Raw genomic sequence first — 21,517 nt, forward strand, 5'->3', positions numbered from 1 at the left:
TGGTGGGCAAGCCACGCGCGGGTTTTGAGGTGGCGCGTGAGCGCCACACACGGTTGACGGAGGTGGCACGTGAACAGTATTTTTTTTATAAAAAGTAATTTATGTACATTAAAAAAATAAAAGTAATTTCTATACAGTAAATAGTAAAATTAATTTATGTACAATAAAAATATAAAAGTAATTTTTGTACGGTAAATTATAAAAGTAAATTTTTGTATAGTAATTCATTGTTTAGTATTTACATGAACAGTAATACGTGAACATTAATTACGTAAAAACCGTAATTTGCTGAACAATAAACAATAGTACTGATTATGAGGTTTTGCGTAACGTCTCTAACTACTCTATTATACAACTAGGTGACCGAGAAAACAAGTGAAGGATTTGCTTTCGGTATTGTGGAAATTACGCTCAGGAAAATAAGGTGAGTAAATACCCTTGGCGGTGATTCATATTTACGTTTTGTTTAAAAGACCGAACTATGACATGTATATAATATAGTGGGTTGTGTATGTGTATAAATGATAAATACGATACATATATGGGTTGCTATATTATATACTGTCACATTCTTATTTCCAAATGAGTTTATTTATGGCACTAATATTTATTTTATTTGAGCTTGAGTCGCTTGGTTGTTGTACAATAACATGTGAGGATTGTATTGTACGTGGTTTTAACTTTGAGTCATGTTAAAACGTTTTCTATCTTCGGACGTGTTGGCAGTATCAGAATCAAGCCTTGGCCGGGTAATAGTTACGATTCAGTTAGAGCTCTAGTCTGTCTGCCGGTGTACTGCATGGGGGGTAATAGATGGGTTACCTGGGTCTCATAAGTACCCATATTATTGTGATATTGGATAACATATGGGTTGCCCAGTGTCTGACGGCGTACTGCATGAGGAGTAACAGATTAGTACCTGAGTCTCATGAGTACCCGTATTACAAATGTAATTTGGGTAGACAGATGAGTTACCTAATGTCTCATGAGAACTTATATTTTCAGATATTATTAGACATTCAGATGGGCCATCCTGTGACTTATAAGTGCATTTATAATTAAATGTTTTCAGTATTTTTCTCTTATATATTATGCATATTATACGGTTGATTTACTCATACGAGCTACAAAGCTTACCGGGTTTGTGTTTACAATCCCGGTGCACCTTTTCGATGATGTAGGGGATAGTTCCGTAGATGTGGATTAGCATAATTGGAGGACTACTATAAAGATTCGAAGTTTATTATTTCTATTTGTGGTGATGATTGTGAGAATTTTACATTTACATTTATTATAATGCTTGAATTATAAACTAGTTTTGTAATAATCAAATCGACTGAGATGTACTATGAACTCAGTTATGATACTTTGTGACTATAAGATGATTTCAATATTTTGAGATTGTTTTAGATTTTTTGTAATAACCCTATTTTTTTCAATATTTGGTTTTGATTTGAATTCTATGAAGTTGTGAAATTTAATTAAAATGAATTTGATTGTTTTCGACTTTACGAAACGAAAACGGAAACGTTCTCGGAACGTTTAATTCGAAAGACGTGACGTTACCGCAACGTATATATCGACTTTTATTCCGTCGCTCGGTTGCGAAAACTTTCTTCATGAAAGTTGTAGAGCTCGTTGATACGAGTTCGTGAGTAAGTGACGCGTTCGAATCAGACATCAGACGTGAAAGTTATTAACGTCGGAAGTTCGTTTCCGATTTTGGAAACAAGTATAAATAGAAAAATGTAGGGATTAGAGTTTCCATTTCTGGAAACCATTCACCCGCGCCTCTCTCCTTTCTCTCTCCCCCTCGCGACTCTCTCTCCCTGACCCTCTCCTTCCACACCGGCGATCTCCCTCCACCGGCCTCCGTGCTTGACACCGCCGGTGTCATTGAGACCGCGCGACCACAACGCAGCGACCGGTGTTAGCGAGAAGCGCCGACGGAGCTCGACTTCGGGTTCGTCGATTTCGACGTGGCCGGCATCGCAGGAGCTCGGCGCCACCACCACGAGCTCACCCTCCTCACCTTTGGAGCCCCCCACGTCAAGGGTTGAGCCTCGAATCGCCGCGCACCTCCACCCCTACACGATCGACTTCACCGGCATCTCGAGTTCTCCGGCTACTTTAGGGCTTATACTGGTAAGGAATGCATTCAATCTGATGTTGTGATGTGTGTGGATGGATTTGAGATTGATTGATGGAGATTTGGGGAAGAATCGGAGGTGGAGGAGATTTGGGGATACCGCCGCCTTAAGCGGTGCGTGTGAGAGCGTGAGGTGGTGTAGGGGCGGCCTTGGGCCGTAGAGTGGTGGAGGAGAAAGAAAAGGAGAGAAATAGGGCGGCGGTGGCGTGCTACGCGCCGGTTTTGGGCTCGGCGCGTGGGCCCCACGCGCTGCCACAGTGAGTGGCGCGTGATCGCCACCTCCGGCAAGTGTACCCCACGCGCCGCCACGTGCAGCGGCGCGTGAACAGTGTTTCCGAATGGTAATTTTGTAATTTATTTTTACCTACGGTAAATGTAAATTTTATTTACGTGCGGTAAATATAAATGTAAATTACTTTCAGTAAATGTAAAAAGTAATTTCAGAAGGGTAAATCAGTAATTAATATTTACTGAGACGGTATTTACATTTGAATAGTATTCGAATGTACAGAAATATGTAAACAGTATGTACTCGTACATGAATACGTAATGGATGTGTATTTATACAGTAATACATGAATAGTACACAGTGAATAGTACTCATTGAACAGTAATTCGTAAAACCATAAATTGCTGAACAGTAACATATTATTACTGTTTCGGCATTTAAAGGTTTACGAAACGTTTCTAAAATCTTTTCTTATCTTTTCAAGATGATCAATAAATCAAGGAAAGGAATTATCTTCGGAAATTGTGGAATTACGTCCGAGTTGATAAAGTGAGTAAAATCTCACATATTTACGAATCTATCCTTGCGGAGATTTTCAAGATTTTGCAAGAGTTTTAAATATTGAAATACGACATGTATATGATATAGTAGAATATATATATATTTGTATAAATGGTAAATATGTACATATATATATAGTTTGTTATATTATATACTGTTATGAATTCATTTTTGAATATGATCACAGTGGTGATGAGAATTATATATTGAGCATGTGATGCGATTTGTACAAATAATGAGTAGATTATTGTACGTGGTTTTAACGTTAAGAATTGTTAAAACGTTTTGTCTTCGGACGCGTTTATGAAATATGACATGTATATAATAAAATGGATTATATAAATTGTATAAATGGTAAATAGGTACATATATATATAGTTTGCTATATTATATACTGTTAGGATTTCATTGTGAATATGATCACAGTGGTGATGAGAATTATATATTGAGCATGTGATGCGATTTGTACAAATAATGAGTAGATTATTGTACGTGGTTTTAACGTTAAGAATTGTTAAAACGTTTTGTCTTCGGACGTGTTTATAAAATATGACATATATATAATAAAGTTGATTATATATATTGTATAAATGGTAAATAGGTACATATATATATATATATTTTGCTATATTATATACTGTTAGGATTTCGTTTGTGAATATGATCACAGTGGTGATGAGAATTATATATTGAGCATGTTGATGCGATTTGTACAAATAATGAGTTGATTATTGTACGTGTTTATGTCTTCGGACTAGTCTTCGAACGTGTTTGGCATGTCAGAACCTAGCCTTTGGCCGGGCGAAAGTTACGATACAGTTAGAGCTCTAGTCTGTCTACCGGAGTACTGCATGTGAGGTAACAGATGAGTTATCGGCTCATGAGTACTCATATTTTTGGACGTTGGGTAGCGAGGAGGTTGCCCAATGTCGGCGGTGTACTACATGAGGGGTAATAGAGGCGTACCAGCGCTCATTAGTACCCGTATTATAAATGCATTTGGGTAAACAGAGGGGTAGCCCAATTTCTCATGAGTACTTTCATTTTCATATTTGTGGGACAACCAGATGGGCTGTCCATTGACTCATGAGTGCATTTATATTTGTTGATTTGTGGATTGTCGTATATATTAATATGTGAATTATATTTGTTTTATTTTACTTATACGAGCTGTAAAGCTTACCGGGTTTGTGTTTACAATCCCGGTGCACCAATTCGATAGTGTATGAGATACTACTGCATTTGTCGATTAGTGGGAATCGAAAGACAATTCTGGGGACTCGAAGTCGTTCATTATCCTGCTTCTGGTGAGGTTTCTATTGTGGATTTGTGTGAGAACTTGTTAGAATTTATTTGTGGGGTTTTGTGAGAGATTGTGAGGATTATTACATTTCCATTTTTATGTAATATTGAATTATAAATTTGGTTTGTAATAATTGGTTTGTCTGAGTTGTATTGAGAACTCAGAAATGATCCGTTGTGGCATTTAAAATGATTTCGATTCATTGAGATTGTTTTGGTGTTTCACGACTTTGAAATTTTGAGTATTTATGCTTGAAATTTTGGGGTCGTTACATTTTTTCATGGCTTCGATTTCGAATTTTTATCATTCGAATTTCGTGGCTGTGACACGTTTTGTCGGTCACCTAATAGGCTAATAGCATGATAAAGTGCTTAGAAAACGATACGTAAAATCTCAAGTGACGATTCATTATAGCTGAACACTGTTAATAAATCATTGTTCATGAAACACTGTTTATGAAATACTGTTTATGCGCCACCATCATTCCGGTGACCACCAATGATCACCAAAATTTACCACCACAATCTAAACAACATTTCTAACAACTTTCTAGTTGACACCAAAGTGTAAATCAAAGCCTAAACAGTCCAATCGACGAAGAACATAAAATCGGGACTATTCACAGACCCTAGAAAAAGAAATCATCGATTCTCTTTGTGTGTTTCGAAATAGATAAAATTGTTTTAGAGGGTTGATATACATCCTACAAGCTTCAAAACATAAGAAGAATCACCTTGATTAGTTGCTGGAGGAGAGAGTTCTCCTCACTTCTTCAAACGGAACAACCGTATTGTTTCTTCATTTCTGGGCTTCAAACAGCTCGAATCTCTCTCAAACACTAACCCAGATCGGTAGGGGACGAAGAGACGGTTCCAACGCCACCGGTCTCACTCAATTCCGTTGTGGGACGACAGAGTATGGCCGGAGAAAGATTCGACAACAAATATGGTGAATAGTAACCGAGCTGATTTTGAGAGAAAATTGATTTTCTGATTTTGAATCTCCTCTTTCTATTTTTATACTCATCCTAAAATCGGAAACCAAACTTCTGTTACTAACAACTTTCACATACGACATCCGATTAAAACATGTCGCGCGTCTACGAACTCGTATTGACGAACTCTACAACTTTCATGAATGAAGTTTTCTGAGATTCCTAACCGATAAAAAGTCAACTCTTGACCCTTCACGATAACGTTTCTGAGTATAAATCGCTCGAACACTTTCGTTTTCTCCCTCGTACTATATAATCGAATCACCACTAATTTAAATCTCTCCGAATATTACTTAGAAAATAATTATAAATTTCTGGGATATTACATTAAAAGTCTAAACCTGCTTGGATCCCAATTTACTGGGTTAGTGAAAACAACATTGAATACTTTTTTTTTTTGAGAAACAAAATGTGTACTAGTGGGGAAAAGAGGAGAAACATTGAATATACCTGCAGCTTGGACCGCTTCATTGCACATACCGGAGGCAATCCGACACTGAACACGGAATTTTACAGCACTGTAAATTAAATTCACTCGTATCTGTGCACTTTCCCCTTATTCATACCTGCAATACAAAACGAAAGATATCACTAGTCAAAACAACCAAATGTGTAGAAGTAATAGCGCTGAACATATTCTTCTGCATCAGAAGTTTGAAATGTAATGAAAGATCACTTTACCAAGAAAACACAATCAGAGGTTCACTTGCATGCAGTTGAGCTGTTGAACTTGCATCCCAAAACTAAAGATTTAGGGGAACACTTGAATCATACACGAGCACCCAAAACTCCTAAGATCCAACATGAAACATACAAATCAACATTCATACTCATCAAAAAATTGTAGACATGCGCTCACTATTAACATTCTAACTGAAAGAAGATTCAATGAAGGGACCTTCTGTAATTTGTCACAATCTACCACCAACCCGGGATATCTAACAAGCATACAACAACAACCCATTTATTTTCTTGTACTTACCTTAGTTAGCTGTATAACTGCCAGGGTAACCACTCCCTTCTGATCTGATATATATTTTCTCAAATACTAAAAACCATGCAAAAAATATTCTTGAGCAAATATTATGATATATGAATCCTAAAAAAGAGCAGTGTTGCAGTTAAAAATAACAGACATTTTAAGAATTTCATTAACATACAAAGGAATCCATGCCACAAAAATATAATAGGAAATGGTTAACTGGAATTTGTTGGTCCAACACCAAAACCATAGATCTATGTTGAGGAAAATGGTGGTGTTATTGTACTGCTGCTTATACCAAACTACTGTAATTTCTCATTATGTATTAGTCAGGTATGAAAAATAATACAGAAGTACTAGTACTCATAGTGCTTATTCAAATTTACTAAAAATGATAACTTCCATGGGCTGATATCGAAAAAAAGAGTTGCCTCAACTGAAGTTCAACAATTGAGACTGGAAGGTCATGAATCATTCTCAGACTAAAACGTAAGAGATAGTGACAAAAATATGAAAACGGGTAAGCAGGACAACTACAGGCATACAACAAATACCTTGGAAGATTATCACATAGCAGAAGACAGCTGTGATGATTATGGCCAACAGGTTAATATTTGCAGATGATGATCTATCAGTTTTCATATTCTTCAATGCCTTCCGTCTTTCTCTCCTTGCACGCCGCAACCTAGTACGCTTTGAAATTTCTTTAACCAACTCAATATCGGCTGCATGTAATGATGGACCCGTAGGAGGCCGAGGTGGCTTCGGATGCCTCTCAGAACCTCTCGTTTTCTGTTTATCCCCCATTCTCTTTTCAATTCCTCCTATCACATTCCTAGTCTCATCAATATTTGATACCTTTTTTCTTGTGTCTACAGCATCATTAGTTATTTTTGATCCTTCAATAAACAAGTATCCACTCCTTCCCCTGAATAATCTCTTGGAATCTTGACCATGGGAATCAGACTCCTCACTTCCATCTTCTTCACTGCCAGAATCGGTCTCGCCACTTTCCAAGTCAAAATCCAGATCACTTTCTCTTGAACCTATATGATCCATTACATAGATCACATTCAGAGTTTCAGACTATCATCCCAATCATCTCAAATAACAAACGTCAACCCCAAAAGGATCAAATGACATTACTCAAATCCAAGAAACTACGTCCCCATTAAACTAATAATAGCAAGCAAGAAACCATCTCCAATTCTCCCACCAAAATGAACTCTATTGCACAACCAAAACTTATACCGGACAGTGACAAGACGATGACATTCTCATCAATACAGCATTACAAAAGTGTTCATCTGTTGTCACTTCTTCATCCTGGCATCAAACCCAAGATCACAAAAACGTAAGAATCAAGAAAGATCTGGTAGAATACTTTGTGATCGATTGTCATTCAGTTTGCACAATTTAAAACACATGGAGTTCTCGCAAATTAGTTCATTCAGAGATGAGAAAACATTAATCGTAGGATTCGTAGCTGAAAATTTAGATAGCTTAGAATTGGGATTCATATTACAAACAACGACACGAACACATACACACACAATCGAAAGCTCCAAAAGAGCTTGTTTCTTTACAGAGATTGATGAGACTGTTATATATCACTTTCTCATCACCAGATCAGAATCAGCATTTGAAAAGCATATTAGGCATCAGTGCACGTACCTCTGGTAGCCTGGTTGCAGAAAACCTAAGAGAAAAATGTTCAAAGTGCCAAGGATCAGGTAATTTGGGCCGTCTGGGAAGTAAAAAGAGTTTGGGTCAACTGGTCGAGTCATTTAGTTTTTATTCTTTTACATTATTTTTCTTTTTTCTTTTCCGACTGTTCGAATACTAGAACTTTTTCACTGAGGATGAGAGACAGCCAAGGAGACAGATTACAATAAGGAAAAGATTCTAACCTACATGGTTATTAATTTCACTAAAAAAAAAACCCTTAAACCTAATCCCCACCTACATCAACTTCCTCTTTGGCTTTGCTTCTACCTACGTACGTTGGAAAGCCCTAAATTAGTACAGATGATGATTTCATGCAGATACATTCGACCTGCACCATCAATCTTGCGCATCACCGATGGTATGAACCCTTGCAGTGCTCTTTGAACGGCGTTGATAATGTCAACAGCAGCATATGAGTAGCCCGGGTAGATCCTATTGGTAGAGAGTATGTTGATTGTTGAAAGCATTGAACGCTGTCCAAATAGAACGAGCGTGTGCCAAATACTGCGCCTCCGGGTACAAATTAAGCTTCCGAGCAAGTCCCATGGTTATCGTATTCATGCTCCCAGAAGTTAACGTTCGATATATATATGAAGCTCGGCCACGAGACTGCTAGATCTGCCGCTTGATCCATATTTGGCAGCTCCCTACGTAAAACATAAATGGAGAGTTAGAACGAACGATCAACATTTAAAGGAGTATTGTAGACGTTAAACTTGAGAATCAACTACAAAATAAAACTTGAATTTATAATCATGGTTGGAAATCCCCAGTACTTGAAACAGAGATATATAACAAAATTGTTGCAACATATATAATCACACTCCCATGAATATATTAATAACGTGCCAAGTGCTGCCAAAGCCATTGATATCGAGATAATTTATAAATACATGCATGTAAGTGCACGTACGATTAACCTCATACAAGTATGATCAAATGAGGTACCAAGCATTGGATGAAAAAAATCTCGTGGCCTGGTGGACATGCCCGGTTGTTCATGCACAGTGAGTGGGTATTGCTGAACGAACTGGAAACGGACGAGGACTCTTGTTGTTTCAGATCCTACTGGAAAATGACGTGATCGATAAGCAGCAAGGCTAGTAACAATACTATTTCCATTTATTTATTTATATATAGAGAGAGAGTGTGTGTGTGTGTGTAAAGGACACACACTTTACGCAAGGACAACTTAAAATGGACGGTATGAAGCAAATTGTGTGTGATACAGGTAGTGTTGTTGGGCCTAGGTTGGGTCTTTGTAGGTTTTTTTTTTTACTGGTTTTAGTCTGTCCCTCCTTTTTTGTGAGGGTTTTTTCTTTTTCTTCGATCCCTCATCCTGGTGTGTGAGGGTTTAGGGTTGCAACATAATCACGTACACTCTCCTCCCGTGCATGCATAAATATTGTCGCGCTAAAATATTTTCTTTTAATAAATACAAACATTTTCTTTTAATAAATACAAGCAAGTGCACGTACACTCAAATCCCATACCAAATTATAGTCAAACGAGGTAGTGGCTTTATCAATAGTTCAATACAATTATCATGCGGTGCAGACTGCAGAATAGTTACTCGGCCAAAGGCCGTGCATATAGAAACCGCGTGGTAGAGGAACACCCAGCGGACATGCAGGGTTGTTGAGGCACAGGGTCGGAGGATATTGCTGGACGAATTGAAAATAAGCAAAGCTTCTTGCTGCTTCAGTGCGTGCTAAAATGAAGCAACAAGCAATAAGCCAAGCAATACCTCACATGGTAAATGTAGAACGTACCAACCGCCGCCGCTGTGACCAGGACGCCCACAAAATACCTCACAGGTACGTCGCCTGGGGTCTTTATGGGCTAAACGCTTCAAAAGGACGCTAGGAGTAGAGCGATTTGTTGAGCTTGGAAATGGACAAGTGCTTAGCTACGAACCTGGAATGGGTGATTAGAGCATACCACCTTTTAGATGCGCACTTGAATCGCATCAAAGTCTTAGGAGGCAGAGTTGAGAGGATTTGTTCCACCAAAGCTTGTTCAATGTTTTTGTGAAACTCCATCATATCCAGACAAAGATTATGATTTCATAATATCAAACGAAACCAAACAATAAATGAGAGCTTGAGATTTTAGACTTACCCGAGGCCTTGTTGAGAAACAGAGAGAGATGGATAAGTAGAAAGAACTAAGATAATTGAAATATGGGATTAAGAATTGGAACGAAGATGGGTTGGTGAGATTGAAAGTGACTTATGAATGGAATGATCGATCAGAGTGGTTGACTAGGGATTCAATTTATATTCTGGGAATGAGTTTTTGTGGCAGCAGAGCAATTTCATTTCTTGGGGTTCGGAGTCTTCTGTTCTTCTTGAATTAGTTTTTACTTTTGACCATAGGAGGGGGGCTTCACTTCAATTTATAGTCTAACCCTTGGATTCGTTTGTTTCATGATACAAACTAACCCTCTCGGAAATGAAAGAATAAAATTACTTAAACGAGATTTCCCTAAATATCTGAGACACATTTGGTTAAAGAGGTTTTAGTCTATTTACCTAGATTTTAGAAATAATTATACAACCAAAATTACAAAAAGAAACAGGTCTCAATTGATTTACATCATCAGGATTATCTGATTTTCGGGATCAATGCAATATTAGTAGAGTTTAAAAGCCTCATTAGATCAAGAGTTGGTATCTTTTCTCAATTCTCATAAGTCATAACTCATAAGATGTATTTTCTAACAACGTACAGTATTAGTTTTATGTATCATGTGACTCAAAATCTATATTTAGCTAAATTATAAGCTCAATGACGTTTGTCACGAACAAATATAGCCAACTTCGACGTTGCTTCATTGCAATGCTCGAAAATCACAAGGCAAAATATCAATTTAAACTGCAAATCCAAATGGAGTGAGCATTTTCAACTAGAAGAAACCCCGGATTCATAATTCCATTGATATGGATTTTAACTAGAGGTAAATTTAATTTACATGCAAACAAAACTTTCACCACGCTCACGTGACATCATATGCCCAACATCTTGGTATTGGTGGTGGCTCCGATGAGTCAATCTCCGCTGCAGCAAGGAGGTGGATTAGACGGTGCAACCACAGAAGACGAAGAAGAAGAACATCTTCGAGACTGAGGCAACCACTAGAAATTACTAACGACACTAAGTTTCATGTTGTCACTAAAAGGCTGCCACCATTTAGTAAAACAAGTAGCTCACTGCTTCATCAAAGCATACACGGCACACATAGTGCATATACCAGGACATAATCCACATCTTAAACGACTCAAATCTAATTATATACCATGTGAATTGGTATCTATTTACCATGTGACTTAAAATCCTACTCCCCAATTATTAGCCACATGATAAGCTAAAAGTTGTCATAAACCAATATAGTTTTTTTTTGTGTGTTGAGAATGAACCAATATAGCCTTACGAGTTGATGAAATTGGGAACTTTGAATATTTCTCACTCCTGGAAGAACAAAATGGAACATTTCAACTGGAAGAACAAAATGGAACATAAATGTCATTACAGGGCTTTCTACTGGAGGTAAATTCAATTTACATGCAAGCAAAACATTCACCACTATCGCGTGACATCACGCGCTCAACTTCTCGGTACTGGTGACCGACTCATTTGACTCTCCGCCGCAGCAGGGAGGTGGGTCAGACGGTGCAGCCGCAGAAGACGAAGAAGAGGAAGAGCATCGAGACTAAGGCTACCGACTCTACCGCCGTGACCATCGACCAGACAACGTCGTCCACCACGATCGACAGGCTCTGCTCCCGCAACCACCTCCATGGTAAGGATGACGGTAAAGCTGACGTGAAGCTCCACCAAGACATTTCTACGCTTCTGGTTTCGACTTCGAGTGGGTTCTGTATAAGAGAAGCCGAGAGGGAGGCGAGGTTTGGTATTTATACAAGAGAGGAGAACGAGGATGGCAGAGATGTAATTATGATGGTGTAGATGTAATTGACGGCAGAGATTTAGGATGGACAGCTGGTAACCACGTTTTGGGGACTTGTTCTTAATAATGAGACAAAATTTGCTATATTTTTGAAATGGAGGGTGGAGGGAAAATTTGAAATGGGACTGAGTATGGTCAAAATATTTGAAAAGAAATAGAAATATCTCGATTATTTATATGTGGGCTAATAATCGAATAATCCACTAAGGCCAACAATTTTGCAAATAATAATAATTTTGAATCGGTAATTTCAATTTTAAAAGTATACTATAACTTGTGTTTACATATTTTTCACTGTAGCGCTTTTGTATAATATTAAAATATTTTATCAGGATTTTTTTATTAGTGTAATATAAAACTAATCATTCACATATATTAAATATAAATGATCACTATCATACATTCAATTATAAAGAGTTGAAAAGAATTGAAAATGTATGAAATATTTATATTTATGAAAATTTACAATTAGAATTAGTTTTGAGTAATGGATCATCCAAAAACTTGATTAATTTACTAAGAATGAGTAATTGAAGTCGACATCCAAAATGAGCTAAACTGAAACTAAATATGTACAAATACTGCATACTCTCTCTCTCTCTTCAAATCAATTGGTACCCAATCAACGATTTACATAATAATTACACAAATGGGGATGATAAAAGAAGCGAACAACAATCCATGTTTCCTCATAATTCATATTTATCCCAATAAATTTGAATCACAAAGGGGATTTCCAATTCATTTTTCAATTATAACAACCGTAATTATTGAGTGCATTTCACGTCGTACGTATAAGATATACACGAATATAATACAACCCCCCCCCCAAAAAAAAAAAGCAAACCCAAACCCAAACACTATTTCAGAAATCTCAAAATCCCTTTCCTCTCTATTTCTCTGTGTAATTTCGTCGAACACCTGCTGCGCACTTTTTCCACAGAGAGAGAACAACAATGTCTCTACGCCCTAACTCAAAGTCCGAGTCGCGCAAGAAGTCTTACAAGTCCGGAGTGGACGCCGACGACGCGCGGCGGAGGAGGGAGGACAACTTGGTCGAGATCAGGAAGAACAAGCGCGAGGACAGCTTGCTCAAGAAGAGGAGAGAAGGCCTACCCCAGTCGCACCAGATCGATGGCTCCTCCAACCCACCCGTCTCTGAGAAAACGGTATACCCACGCTTTCTTAATTTCTCGGATTTTGAATTCGAGGGATTTTGAATGTGGCGACTGGGTTAGGGTTTTGTTTGACTTGAATTTGCTTGCTGTGGTTTTTGATCTGAATAGTTAATGTAGTTAGTCCATAAATTGAGTCTTGTTAGGGTTATGATTAGGAATCATTAGTTGCTTTAGGTTTCTTGATTCTTAATTTAGTTCAATATAATTTATAAACTACTACCTTAAAGAAGGCCATAGAATCATCAGGAGAATTTTTGTGGTGTAAAGATAAAAGATGACGGTGGTTATCATGGTAATTTGTGTATTTTAAATTTGTGTTTTGTTTTAGGCTGAGGTGTTCTTGTTGTGTCGTCGGGTTTTGGATGCTTGCGGTGTTTAATTTGATGTTTTGGATTGTTTGACAGTTGGAGAGCATACCCTTGATGGTGCAAGGAGTGTGGTCTAATGATCCTGCTTTGCAATTGGAGGCGACTACTCAGTTTCGGAAGCTGTTGTCAATCGGTATGGGACTAAGCTGCGGTCTATTGAAGTTGTTCAGGTTTGGTACTTTTATTTACTTTTTCGTCTTGTGGCGTTGACTGTTTTTTATTTGGTTTTTTTGTGTAGAGCGTAGTCCTCCGATTGATGAGGTTATTAGGGCTGGTGCCATCCCTCGATTCGTGGAGTTCCTTGGGAGGCAGGATCTGCCGCAGCTACAGGTAATATATCAGTGGAGTTTATTGTTATATTTGAAAGTATTCTGAGGGGGGTACGAAAACTGATGTTGGCCTCCTTATTTGTGTGGCAGTTTGAAGCTGCATGGGCTTTGACCAATGTTGCATCTGGAACATCTGAGCATACTCGAGTTGTTATTGAACATGGTGCAGTTCCCCTGTTTGTGCAGCTTCTAAGCTCCGGCAGTGATGATGTCAGAGAGCAGGTTCGCACTATCTCTTACTACTTTCATTTACTTAATAGAGTAGTATTAAGCGAATTTGACCTGTGTATGCTTCTCGATGTCCTATTATCACCAGTTATGCAACTCATATGTTTCGTCATATCACTTTGGGAGATTTTGTTTGTTTGGTTGGATTGGTAATTGTGTTAATTCCGTGATTTTTTTGTCTCTTGAACAGGCAGTATGGGCTTTGGGTAATGTAGCTGGTGACTCACCAAGTTGCAGGGACCTTGTTCTTGCACAGGGTGCATTAGTGCCATTGCTATCACAGTTGAATGAAAAATCAAAGTTATCCATGCTGAGGAATGCTACATGGACTTTGTCTAACTTCTGTCGTGGCAAGCCACCCACACCGTTTGAACAGGTTGGTGGGCCTTTCTAGAATTGTAATGGTTGAAACTTGCAGATGCAGTAGTTATATAGGTTGAATGTCGGTGGTTCTACTTTCTTCTCTTTTTGACAGTAATAAATGTCTTGTTTGCCTGTTTTCCTTTGTTTCTTTCAGGTGAGGGCCGCCCTGCCTGTTCTTCAACAACTTATCTACTTGAATGATGAAGAAGTCTTGACAGATGCTTGCTGGGCCCTATCATATCTCTCAGATGGCCCAAATGACAAAATCCAGGCTGTGATTGAAGCAGGTGTTTGCCAACGACTTGTGGAGCTTCTTCTGTAAGTAGCTAAACCAATGTGTGCAGCTATTGGGACTTCCTATTGTGATGGCATAGTTGTTAAGCGTGTTCACCTTGTGTATTATTAACTGACAGAATTTATTTCTGCCAGCCATCCATCAGCTACAGTTCTCATACCTGCCCTTCGGACTGTGGGAAATATTGTCACAGGCGATGACTCCCAGACTGAGGTATTAATTATTCTCTATCTACCCACTTCAGTTCTAAAAATACATCATCTGAAGTGTATTCATTATGTAGGACATGATATATGTTGAATGATAGTTTGAATTGCTTTGTTATATATATTGAGTTAGCAATCAGCTGACCTCTATAAATGTTACAGTATGTTATTCAAAATGGAGTGATGCCTTGCCTGAATCAACTTCTCAATCAAAATCACAAAAACAGCATCAAGATATATGTTGAATGATAGTTTGAATTGCTTTGTTATATATATTGAGTTAGCAATGAGCTGACCTCTATAAATGTTACAGTATGTTATTCAAAATGGAGTGCTGCCTTGCCTGAATCAACTTCTCAATCAAAATCACAAAAAAAGCATCAAGAAAGAAGCTTGTTGGACAATTTCAAATATAACAGCTGGGAATAAAGCTCAAATACAGGTAAAAGATTTCTTAGATTGTAATTATATGGATTTAAATGTTGTATTTTACTGAACTACAACAAGAGACTGCTTTTGTTATAATCATTATCTTTTTAAAAAAAAAATTACAAATTTGTCTTTGGTTTTTCTTTTGTTTCATTGTTATATTGTTTCTTAAAGGCTGTTATTCATATGTGAATAACAAGCATTCTATTCATTTAGATTCTGTAGTTTGTGTAAATGGTGGATGCTGTTGAGTTTTCTTGATTCCTTGGTTGGCTTCTGAGTTTAGATTCTAAACATCCTATTTTACAGGCTGTGATCGATGCCCAAATCATACACCCACTAGTGCAACTTCTTCAACATGCGGAATTTGACATAAAAAAGGAAGCTGCATGGGCCATCTCAAATGCAACTTCTGGAGGATCTCATGAACAGATTCAGTATGTATTACTTTACACTGGATAAGCTCTTTTTACTTTTATTTTCGTGTTTCATTGCATGCACATATGTATACACATTTTGCAAATGCTATACAACCCAACTCTATTTTACACTCATTTCAACTGTTCAAGCAGTGAGATTGTACAACTGTTTTACCACGTGGATAATAAATGGTGTATATATGTATACTTCTCAGTTATCTCATATTAGATCTTAGAATATATGTAGTACTAACAATTTATTAAATTCTCATTTGTTGAATTTGAAACCAATAGGTGGTTGCCAGTTGCCAATCTAACTATCGACATTGGCGAGGCCTTCTTATACATATTTTTTGGATGCATATGACAATCAATGCTATCATTGATTTCCTTTTTTTGTCCTTACATCATACAAAAGCTAGTATTTACATGGGTGATTAATTTGTTTTTGCAGATTCCTGGTGGCTCAAGGTTGTATTAAACCGCTCTGTGATCTGCTAATATGCCCAGATCCAAGGATAGTAACAGTGTGCCTTGAAGGTCTTGAGAACATTCTGAAGGTGGGTGAAGCTGACAAAGAAATGGGAGCCAATGATGGGATCAATCTCTATGCTCAAATGATTGATGAATTTGATGGATTGGAGAAGATTGAGAATCTGCAGACGCATGATAACAATGAGATTTATGAGAAGGCTGTGAAGATCTTGGAGAGATATTGGGCTGAGGAAGAAGATGAACAGAGCCTCCAGCAGAATGGAGATGGAAATCAACAGGGTTTTACTTTTGGAGGAAACCAGCCTGCCGCTCCCCCTGGTGGCTTCAAATTCGGATAGATAGCAGTTTAGGAGTCTGATTCTGGCAGCATAGGATTCTGTTCAGGATTCATTACCCTTATTTCGATGAATTTTAAACCTCATTTTGATTCCCCTTTACTGCCAAGGGCCAGGGTTTTTTGATTTGGCTGATTAAGCTTGTCTATGGAATCTGATAGAAGAGCCTAAAGCTGCAAACATATGCTGTCTTCAATTCTATTTTGCATTTCCATACTTGTAGTAGGAAAAAATTGCGACTCTTATTCTGTTTATGTCAAAATCAGCGCAAAGATAATCGCTTCTTCATTTATTTTATTTTATTTTGGTTATGTTTTTTCTGCTGTGTTATCTTTCCAGCTTATGGTTTGCTCCCTATTTTCATCTGATCCTCTGACTCGCACCGAATAGTTGACTGGAAAACATGCGTATTTGTCAAACTGTCAAATAATGGCAGTAGTAGTGGCCATTTGAACAGAAATGTGCCTTTCACATTGAACATTTGAACCTTCTCCCTCTCCGTCCTGGACCAGTTCACATTCTCATCGTTGCACATGCGATAGTCGCACTCGTCTTAATACGATAGTTACTATTTACTGTGTTGTTAAAAAACGATTAAACTCATTAAACTCTCTCGTTTGGTAATATAGATATTTTTGCGGGGTTGGTTCGTAAATATCTTTTAAAGGCTAAAACCTCAGATTTTTTAACCTCGTTATTCCTCTGCTGCTGCTTCTTCTTCTTGTTCTGAAGCAGAGCTTTCAACAATGGATCCCAAAGTTGATAGTAAAGAAGAAGAAGATCAGTATGGGGTTCTTCTATACTACAAGTACGCCCAAATTCCGGACCTTGACGAGCTCTTCAGCTTCTACGACTCAAACTGCAAGTCCCTCTCACTCCTCGGCCGCGTTCGTCTCTCTCCTCTCGGCGTCAACGTCACTGTACGTTTCTAAAGATTCAAACTTTTCTTCATCTTTGAACTGGGTTTTGTATAATTGCTCGAAAAAGATGGCAATTGATTTTGGGGTTTGGTTATAGGTCGGTGGGACGTTGAGTGCATTGAAGAAGCACATTGCTGCGGTTGAGTCGAATGGTTTGTTTGAAGGAACTGACTTCAAGCTTGCAGCTTGTGGCCGCCCATCCAATGATAAGGTTGCTGAGGAATGTGGCTTCACTTGTCTCTCAATCCGCATTGTTAAGGTGATTGCTTGCTTCTTGGCGTTTCGATCATATGAATTGTTTTGATATATTCAACTACTTGGCTGTAATTTGTAGTGTGTGCATTGTATGATAGTAGAAAGCTCAGTTGTTCATGCTATAACTACTTAACTAGTTGGCCACTTACACTATGCCTGTTACTGTTTCTGGTGTAATCTTTTCATGTGTTGTTGGACTCAGGAATTGGTTACTCTCAGCTGTAATCCTCTGATAAAATCGCCAGAGATTTCACATGCTGGAAAGCATCTCTCCGCAGCTGAGTTTCATTCCGTTTTACAGAAAGCTGGTTAGTGACTTTCTGTCTCAACTTCACACTGCTTGCTGTAACTTGTGATTGTTGGAAAGTTTATTGTATAAAAAGATAGCAAGCTTTATTGATGTAATGGTATCTTGGTGTATATTCTACAGGACAATTACACAAAGAGAGCAAAGAAAACGATAGAGAACTTGTTCTATTGGATGCAAGGAATCTATATGAAACGAGAATTGGGAAGTTCCACACACCAAATGTGGAGACTTTGGACCCGTGCATTAGGCAGTATAGTGATCTTCCCTCATGGATAGATGATAACTGTGATCAATTGCAAGGAAAATCAGTTCTAATGTAGGTGCTAATACGAACCTTGTAAGGGGTTTAGTGTCATTATAGGCTGTTGGTTCTCACATAGATCTAGTCATCATTTTTCTTTGTGTAATCAGTTGGCCTTCAGTGGACAGAACTAGCTCCATTAAAATTTATGTGGTACTTGATATTTTGGTTTCCATCCCCAGGTATTGCACTGGAGGAATCAGGTGTGAAATGGCATCAGCCTATATTAGGTCAAAAGGTGCTGGGTTTGAAAATGTGTTTCAGGTGTGCTCTTGTTAAAATGTAGCCTTTTGCTTTTATAGACAATAAGATTTGTACATTCTGATGATGATGCTGAAAATCTCTTTTGCTCTGCGAACTTGTTTGCAGTTATATGGTGGAATACAGCGTTATTTGGAACAGTTTCCAGATGGTGGTTTCTTCCAAGGGAAGAACTTTGTTTTTGATCATCGGTATGATTGTTTAGGCTTGTGATGCAGCTTGTTATTACTCATATACTGATATCCACTCTCTTCCCCTCAAATTTTATTGTAAGAAAACAATGGGGAAGGCATAAATGCATATGTTGTTTACAGTATCATTAGTCTCTGGCCATTTGGTCAAATCCTAGACAGAACATTTTGAAGAGAAGACTATGTCTTTCCAACTCATGATACTTTGTTGTACTTGTACAAAAAAAAATAGAAAAGATAAGTAGAATGTAATCTCAACAGATCTTTCCAACTCATGATACTTTGTTGTACTTGTACAGAGCTTGATGATAAGCATACTAATGTGCTAATGAGTGTGGGTAGTATGGTATTAAAATATAGAAATGTTTGAAATATTTCTTTCATTATGCTGTAGGATCTCAGTCAGCAGTTCAGATGCAAATATTTTGGGTGCATGTCTTCTCTGTGCCACCTCTTATGATGACTATTCGTCGCGCCTTCGTTGCAATTACTGTAGAATGCTTGTATTAGTTTGTGATAGTTGCCAGGTATGCTCTTGTGAGTTACTTTTGTCATCACAGATTGAGGGATTCAATTCTTCTAAGATCATCTAGTAATTTTTTGTGAGCCATTTCATGCTTCCCAGTAATTTTAGTCATCGTCCTTCAGGGCTATTTAACGAAATTGGTTTCCATCACATAACACTACGCATATTATAAAAAAAACTATGTCCTACAATGATCCTTCTATGGGTGTCTGAGCGATACATTGTTATTGGGTGTGCTTCCTTAAGATATGTGTGTGTTTGCCCTGCCTGATCCCTGATTTGTTCAATCTGTGTCAGCAGAGGAAGGGATCTGTATTTACTTGTGAGCTTTGCCACAATCATCACAAGGGTGTTGGGTTGACTTCTTCTATTGTAAACGACGAAATCAGTTCACTACCATCAGCTGACACTGCCTCTTCCGATACTAAGCTCTCATGCCAGGTGCCTTGCAGACAGGGTAAGGTCCGTAATCTGAATCACTTTGATAAACTGTATATTCTCACAAGTATCAAGGCTTTCATTTTGGTTATTAGCATATTGTGTGCTGGGTGCATAGTCAGTATATGCCATAGCAACTTGGCAATTTCTAACCGCAAATACTAATGTTTAGAACCTGAACTCCAGAAGAACTGAAGAGTTATAATTGCATGTTTTTTTTATATGCATTGGCATTTCACTCCATTTTCATTGTCTCTGATGTTGTATCAACTGGTATGACACAGCTACTGGTTCTCCAAGAAAATTGAGAATCTTGTGCTTACATGGATTTCGTCAAAATGCTTCCAGTTTCAAAGGAAGAGCAGCCTCATTAGCAAAGAAACTCAAAAGCATTGCTGAGCTCGTGTTTGTGGATGCACCTCATGAATTAGCATTCATATACCAACTACCCTCAGATCTCAGAGAGTTGCCTCACAGTTGTACCTCTCCACCAACACCACAACAAGGCACTAATCTTCCACCACCCTCGGAGCACTGCAAGAAAAAATACGCATGGCTTGTAGCACCTGGTTTCCGAGAAAAGACTGGTAACAGTAACTGGGAAATGGTAGATGGTCCGTTCGAACCTCTGCAGTACCAGCAGCAAACTGCAGGTTTTGATGAATCATTGGCATACATCAAAACCGTGTTTGCTCAGGAAGGCCCGTTTGACGGATTGCTGGGATTTTCACAGGGAGCAGCAATGGCAGCTGCGGTCGCTTTCACACAGCAAACACAAACTACACCATCAAAAACCGTGGAAATGCAGTTCAGATTTGTCATTCTGTGCTCTGGCTTCGGTATCAAGTTACTAAAACAACAGTTTGATGAGGAGAGAATGACCAAGAAATGCCACTGCCCTTCCCTCCACATATTCGGCAAGGACCATGGCAAAGACCGACAGATTGCCAAGCAAGAAAGCCGAGAGCTCGCCTCCTTATTCGACGAGGGCTGCTCGATCGTCATCGAACACGACTCCGGCCACATCATCCCTACCCGTCCTCCCTACATTGATGACATCAAGGACTTCCTCTCACGCTTCCTCTAAACCCCTCAAGTCCCCCAAACCCTAGTCACCCTTTAAGTTTTTTTTTGAATCGCTTCACGTTATCCCAAAGGCTTCCTAGGCCCAAGGACTAATCCGTCGAGGGAGGTCTTCTTAAGGGCACTGCAGCCCCTCCCTAACCACTTTTAATAGTTTCGCGAATCGAACCTAGGTGGGGGAGCATGCTCAACTGGGCAAGATCCACTGCACTACCCTGGTTAGTCACCCTTTAAGTTTGGTAGCCTTATCTGTAACGCTCTTGTTTCCTTGTGCCAACCTTTTTAATGAATTTGGTTACTTTCACCCAAAAGTAAACAAAGAGAAAAGCAACGCATCTTCGTTTGGCTTCTTGCGTATTAGTCAAGTCTCGAGTCAGTACTACTACGTGTCACGTCTGACGTGTTCTGATCCGACAGCGACTCGTTCAAATAATCAGAATATTACTAACAAATGAAACCAGTGTGAAATCGATATTTATTACGCTGTGATGACGTCACGATGACGCAGCACATGACCGCAAAAGGATCTCTAGAAGCAAATGGTTACAGTCTCTAGTCTCTACAGTCACAGACACTGACCAGTCAACGTTACAGTAATTTAAGTATTAGCGTGTCATAGCTTGCTTAAGTGAAATTGCGTACGGACGGATGACGCGTGTCCCCGCGAACAA

The 21,517-nt window shown here is 38.5% G+C and overlaps 3 protein-coding genes across 4 annotated transcripts; 2 read left to right on the forward strand and 1 right to left on the reverse strand.

Annotated features, from left to right (window-relative positions):
* Nucleotides 1–5,767: 5,767 nt before the first annotated feature.
* On the reverse strand, nucleotides 5,768–7,277 carry LOC126800979 (uncharacterized). The gene is made up of 2 exons (XM_050528410.1): nucleotides 6,773–7,277; nucleotides 5,768–5,802 (listed from the first exon to the last, which is right to left on the reverse strand). Exons 1-2 carry the CDS (start codon nucleotides 7,275–7,277, stop codon nucleotides 5,768–5,770), a joined length of 540 nt encoding a protein of 179 aa, XP_050384367.1.
* Nucleotides 7,278–12,783: 5,506 nt separating this feature from the next.
* LOC126800098 (importin subunit alpha-4) lies at nucleotides 12,784–16,843 on the forward strand. Its single transcript, XM_050527384.1, has 10 exons — nucleotides 12,784–13,085; nucleotides 13,499–13,595; nucleotides 13,701–13,792; nucleotides 13,882–14,013; nucleotides 14,210–14,395; nucleotides 14,537–14,700; nucleotides 14,812–14,890; nucleotides 15,197–15,325; nucleotides 15,622–15,749; nucleotides 16,186–16,843. Exons 1-10 carry the CDS (start codon nucleotides 12,873–12,875, stop codon nucleotides 16,562–16,564), a joined length of 1,599 nt encoding a protein of 532 aa, XP_050383341.1. The 5' UTR covers nucleotides 12,784–12,872; the 3' UTR covers nucleotides 16,565–16,843.
* A 444-nt stretch (nucleotides 16,844–17,287) lies between these two features.
* LOC126800097 (rhodanese-like domain-containing protein 6) lies at nucleotides 17,288–21,181 on the forward strand. 2 transcript variants are annotated; one of them, XM_050527382.1, is made up of 9 exons: nucleotides 17,288–17,481; nucleotides 17,579–17,740; nucleotides 17,939–18,044; nucleotides 18,167–18,362; nucleotides 18,530–18,611; nucleotides 18,717–18,799; nucleotides 19,194–19,326; nucleotides 19,623–19,782; nucleotides 20,048–21,181. In XM_050527382.1, the coding sequence occupies exons 1-9, from the start codon at nucleotides 17,308–17,310 to the stop codon at nucleotides 20,848–20,850; spliced, it is 1,899 nt and encodes a 632-aa protein (XP_050383339.1). In that variant the 5' UTR covers nucleotides 17,288–17,307; the 3' UTR covers nucleotides 20,851–21,181. The 2 variants fall into 2 exon arrangements, with proteins under 2 accessions (XP_050383339.1, XP_050383340.1); XM_050527383.1 differs by having other exon boundaries at nucleotides 19,626–19,782; nucleotides 20,048–21,179.
* Nucleotides 21,182–21,517: the final 336 nt, after the last annotated feature.

Source organism: Argentina anserina, chromosome 6 (genome assembly GCF_933775445.1).
Source record: "Argentina anserina chromosome 6, drPotAnse1.1, whole genome shotgun sequence".
NCBI lineage: Eukaryota > Viridiplantae > Streptophyta > Magnoliopsida > Rosales > Rosaceae > Argentina > Argentina anserina.